General features: G+C 44.5%; 1 protein-coding gene across 50 annotated transcripts in view; it reads left to right on the top strand.

The window, feature by feature from the left end:
- Nucleotides 1-240: 240 nt before the first annotated feature.
- Nucleotides 241-5,623, top strand: part of magi1b (membrane associated guanylate kinase, WW and PDZ domain containing 1b) — a 150,595-nt gene continuing 145,212 nt past the window's right edge. For 44 of the 50 annotated variants that reach the window (XM_085158492.1, XM_085158536.1, XM_085158533.1 and 41 more), the window contains exon 1: nucleotides 241-1,120. In XM_085158492.1, coding sequence (XP_085014618.1) covers nucleotides 811-1,120 — 310 coding nt within the window. In that variant the 5' untranslated portion in view covers nucleotides 241-810. The remainder of the gene's footprint in view (nucleotides 1,121-5,623) is intronic. The other 6 variants (XM_085158538.1, XM_085158537.1, XM_085158540.1 and 3 more) reach the window with 2 other exon arrangements.

Genomic DNA, 5,623 nt, shown 5'->3' with positions numbered 1-5,623 from the left:
CAGTGAAGTGTCAATTTAGGCGCTACGTTAGGTTACAGTTGTGATTTAAATGTGTCGAACATTTTTTTCTACCATATTTTTATAAGTTCCATCATAATTACATGTAAGTTAAATGTAAATTTCAAACTACAACCAAGCTGAAACACTGGGAAATGACCTGTAGTATCTGTGGCTTGTGAACGAGTGAAGAGTTCGCGGAGGTTATTCACGTGACCTCTTCGTGAACGCTTAAAAATCCGACAGCACCTGAACGCAGCACAGACAGCAACACATCCCCAGCACCAGAGTGGGAATGATTTTCAGCTCCACGCACCAGAGCGACGTACCTGGTTAAAGGAGTTCTGGGTTTAGTCGACCGTGGATAAAGTGGGCTCTGTGGATACGGACAGAGGAGGAGTGAAGTCTCTTTTAGCAGGAAGAGAGGAAGGAAAACCTTTAAAAGTGAGTTTTGAAAACAACCGAGAGGATTTAAGAAGTGGACGCGAGCCGTGAGTGGGAGCGTGGCAGATGTAGGATGACAACAGTAAAGGAGGATTAAACCGGAGGGGATGTTAAGAAAAGTGATGAGAAGAATAACCGCACAGCAAGGAGTGATTTCAGCGCAGGCAGGAATGGCTTGATTCGGGACCTATACTGTCAGAGGCGCTCATGTTTCTGTGGGAGAGAAAGAAAGTTTTCTGCGCGTCCCTCGGATACAAATCTACTTTTTAACAAGCAGGAGAGCGAAAGGGACTGCTGTGACTGTGTTTCCCCCCCCAATCCCGGTGGCAGAGTCCGGCCGGTTTGGCGTCGGCTCGTTAACTGTTCGCAATGTCCAAACCCGCGCTGAAGAAGAACCACTGGACCTCCAGGGTGAACGAGGTCTCCGTGTCCAAAGATGCCCGCGGTGAGCTCAACGTGCCGCTGCGTGGCGGCGCGGAGAACGGAGAGTTCGCCTACATTGGACCGCTGAACCACAATGCGGTGGTGTACAAAAGTGGGAAACTGGGTGAAGGGGAGCTGCTGCTCGAAGTGGAGAATCTCTCGATTTCGGGATTACCCCTTTACGACATATACACCGTGATAAAGAACTGCAAAGGACCCGTCAGGTTTAAAACTGTCAGGCAAGGTAAGACAAAAGGTGAGGCTGCAAAACTTCTGCGCTTTCATTGGTGTGCGTTTAACGGGTTTTGTGCCAAGTTTGATTTCTTGCTTTCTTTTTTTAAACAGCTTCATCTAAATGGAAACTTTTGATTCATTGAGGTTAATCTTCAATTGAAATAAACCCATAGAACTTTACAATGAGTACTAAAACTTGAGGAAGTTGTGTCATTTAATAGCTGCGGAACTGTTTAATGTCACATTTAATTGGCAGATTTGTGAATGGCTTTTTCTTTTTTTAAGTTGAAGTAGCCGGGCCTGGTTTTCTCCCTAACAGGGAATGCCACCTGTCTGGTTCAAGGACATGGAAACCCCACAGGCTTCACACACGTTGTTTGTTCAGCTTTCCTTTGTGTTTTCTGACTTTCCCAGCTGTTGAGGAAGCACAAATGGTGAAGAAAGTCCAAAATATTGCGTACATTCCAACCTACTGGAGAATTACATCCAGCACTAGGAGCAGTAATGCTTAGAGGTGCTACTTTAAATTCATTTAGGCCTTCTTAAGATGTGTCTGTTTCCTATACTTTACCTGATGACTTCTCAAACAGGCTCGACAGGGAGCACTTCTTTTAACATCTAACAGGAAAGGGAACATCAGGCACCTTACAAAAATGCGAGCATCCGGCCAGTGTGGCTGCTCTAGCCTTCGGTTTATGGTCATCTTGACTCAGCGGGGCTGGGAGGTTTGACACTGAGCCGCTCTGACAGGCTCCCAGCGTGGCAACGCAAACCGCTGAAGGGATGCTCGGGAGTCAGCCCGGGACATACAGAGACTTCTTTTAGACATGGACAAAAGAGCAACAACTCTTTTCAAGGACGACCTTACATGTAGATAACCTGTGAAGGCCGCCGGCCGTGCTGGTGGGTCTGCTCTGAGGTTCCTTTGGTAAAGTTGTAGCTTTTCTCATTCATTTCAGGACAGTCCTCCAATCACCACCATGCACTATTCTTAAGGTGTGGTGCTCTGTTGTTGCGCAACATCTTTTATCATAAAGGAAACCTAGTGCTGAATATCTGAACATCCTCTTAGAGACGGGGAGCAGAGGCCTTATTTTAACAATGCTAAAGGCCACTGCTACCTCTGGGTGCTCAGATTTATTTACAATAGCGTGCTCCGAGAGCAGATTTTCATTTTAAACAAATGCTGCTCAATCATATTCCACCGATTAGTTCCTCCCTTCAGACTGAGGTTTGGCTAACAAGTCAAATTAACTGTGAGTGGTAATGTTTGAAGTGAGACTTTAAAGTTTTGGTCTTTAAATTTAGAAATGTGTCTTTGAAATCTTGCATCTTTATTGTGGCACAGATGATGTACTTTATTTATTTATTTAGGCAGGGATGTCAAACTGATATTATGTTGTGGACCACATAAAGCCTGTTTTTGATCTCACATGGGCCAGACCAGTGAAAGTGCCCTCTCTGCTACTATACAGAAGTTTAACTACACATTTAAAGAAGTGCTATTTCAACAGTGTGGCCACGAGGGAGGTCTTTGTTAATATGTTAAGCTGTAAAACTAAATAAAGTCAATTAAAACTCCAAAAGTTCCCTTCCCAAAGCCATCCAATGAGCTGTATTGGAGTGTTTGCTGGCCCAATTCTGGCTCCTGGACCATATTTTCGACACTCCAGATTTTAAGGTCTTGTTTTCACTTACCAGCTAAATTATACCTGTGTTCAGGTTGGAGGTGGGCGGGTAGCTTTGCCGGTGACTCCAAAACATCACAGAATTCTGTTGGCTTGACTTCACAGCAGCCATTATATGCTGTTGAGTGTTATTTATATCATTAACAATGTCTCTGTTCAAATAAAGTTTTTATAGTTCACGCCCGTGTTTTCCCTTCTGTGTCGTGTCCAAATGACTAGTTTAAGAAGGAACAATAATACAAGAACAGCGAGAGAAGAAGAAGAATTCGATCATTCTCAGTCTGTGTGTTCTCACACAGTCCAAAGTGGGGTCGAAAGGTAAAACATGGCAGCTGACGTGCTGACTAACACCCCGATTTCTTTTTTGTGGTGAAATTCTAGGCCTGACTGTCTCGCAGTGTGACTGCTGCTTGAACCCAGTAACCAACTAGATAGAAATAAGCCATGAAATCACATGCCGATTAATGCCAACAGTGGCGCCGCTGTGAACAAGCAAAAACAAACTGAAATGGATTGTCAAACGCGCGTAAACAAAATGTTTGGGATTCCAGCAAAGAAGCAAATCTAGTCGAGCTGTAGCAGCAGAAGCCTCGCTACCATGAGTCGCCCTGCTGAGGGCGTGGAAAAGAAAGGAAAAGTGAAGGAACTGATGCGATTGGTGCCCGTGTGGTTTTTTTCAGTAGTTTGTCTGTGGAGTGTTAGGCTTTAAGATCTTTCCTTCCTGTAAACAGGAAGTAACTGGTCAATTTTTTTTGTTTTAAATCACTTCCTAGGGAATCACCTGCACAAGTCCAGACCCGTTATCTCTAGTTTGTAATGATTTATTAGGATAGGAAGGAGATTCTGTTCTCACTTTGGGCTAATCAGAACATCCCCCCCATCCCTTTTTCGTTTTCTTCATTCATCTGGGAATGTCGGGTGTCACTGCTGTACAACGTCACATGATCAGACTCCATTTCAAGTTTTTAATAATTCACGCTGTCAGGGAATTTCCCCTCCCTAATCAGCCTTAATTGAGAAAATATGCTTGGCAACAAGGGCCATCTGTAAAATCTAAGTCACCTAATTTTACCCGGAGCTTGTGCCATTTTCTCACTTTAATCAAGCGAGATGTGAGGAGAGGTACTGCTTCGTTGTCTTGGCTCGGTGATACACACTCAGACTTTCATGTTGACTGCCAGCTCTATAAAGAGGAGCGAGGGGGGGGGGGGGGGGGGGTAGGGTTTCCAATACTGAATACTGTGTTGTCTGGATAAGGGCATTTCTAATCTGAGCTGATAAGGCGCTGCAACCAGCTCCACTGCTGAGTTTTTTTAATGTTATGTTTGTTTTGGGTATCGGTGAGAAAGCAACACACACACACACACACACACACACACACACTGCAGGAGACACACCCTTAGAACCACTGCTGAGGCCAAACCATCGGATGTCCACTTCAGTGTGTACTGAAGCTGTGGGAGAATAACTGGATTATGTAATTAGGGACTATTACAAACATGGACATGCACTCTTAGCTCTTCACCCTTTCAAAACAAGCAGCTGATGACTCTGTCACAATGCAGTTTAATGCTCTCTCACACACACACACACACACACACAGATGTACTGCAGTGACAGAGTGCTCTGTTTGAAAGCAAGCATGCACATTATAATAAAGACTTCTCTAGCTGATCAACCCTGGAACTTCTTTATGGCTAATCTTCCTAAGAAGATGACTGTCTGCTCCACATATGTAAACAAACTATGGATGATACACACATGCTTATAGGAACACACAATCACATCAGAGAGGCTTTGAGATGGGACCAGATTAATGCCGTGCCCGTGCTGGTGTTAGTACGTAAGCTGGACGCTTTAACGATACTGTATATGATCTACAGTCGGGATTGTATTTAGGCTTAAAGTTGAGGGTGGATGAAGTGTATACTGATAATCGTAATTGTGTTATGCTAGGAAGTGTAGCCAGTGACGATCCTCAGAAGTGTTTGTAATGCAAGTGACTGTTAATGTTTGTTTTCTGGACATGACCAATGGTACAGTGGCCCAGAGTTCACGGGTTTCCCCAGGCAGGAGTTATGCTGTGTGTGTGTGTGTGTGGGTTCCTTTTAGTCAGCACGTGACTGCACAATCACACACACAAGAAATAAGATTGGATTCCTCTTCACCAGCCATTTTGCTACCTGGCTAATCAGGAAACTCCAGTCTTACAGCTTTGCAGCAGTGTATTTCTTTCCAAGCTTCATTATATCACAGAGCTGCCCATGATGGACGAGGCCTTACTAGCTATAAATGTCTGGAAGCAGAAAATATTCCATCCCCATTCGTATGGAGGTGCGAGCTGTTAACTACAACTCTCGTGCTCAAATTTACAACACTGTGTCACTGCATTAACTCCAGACTCCCTGTGTGTGTGTGTGTGTGTGCACGCACAAGTGTTTCTGGCAGGGATCGCATATGGAAGTGTTTATTTCCTCTCTCTCAGCAGGGTGTTGAACAACCCTCTTTGCCCACACCCGTTTTCTACTTTTGTATTCTCTCCTGATGGCTTGGAGCGACTTCATTTCCTCCCTTATAGCGTGCCGTAGGGAATTTCAGCGTTAATTTCAGGGTCTTTGTATTTGCTCAAATGTGTGTGCAGGTGAGGGCGAAAAGGAGACGATGAGAGGAGTCGTGTGTGTACAGTGTAAGCATCTTGCACACTTTGAGTTTGCTCAGCTTGATCTCTACATTTAGACGCACTGGAGGAACACTCCCTCACCAGCTAAATAGACCATGAAATGCTGTCTCACTTAAGCAGCGCTTTCTATAATCCCGCTAAGAGTATGGGCTCAAAA

The sequence above is a fragment of the Neolamprologus multifasciatus genome, chromosome 5 (assembly GCF_963576455.1).
Source record: "Neolamprologus multifasciatus chromosome 5, fNeoMul1.2, whole genome shotgun sequence".
NCBI classification, from domain to species: Eukaryota; Metazoa; Chordata; class Actinopteri; order Cichliformes; family Cichlidae; genus Neolamprologus; species Neolamprologus multifasciatus.
Note: the sequence above shows the minus strand (reverse complement) of the source record. Positions and strands in the feature narration are given on the sequence as shown.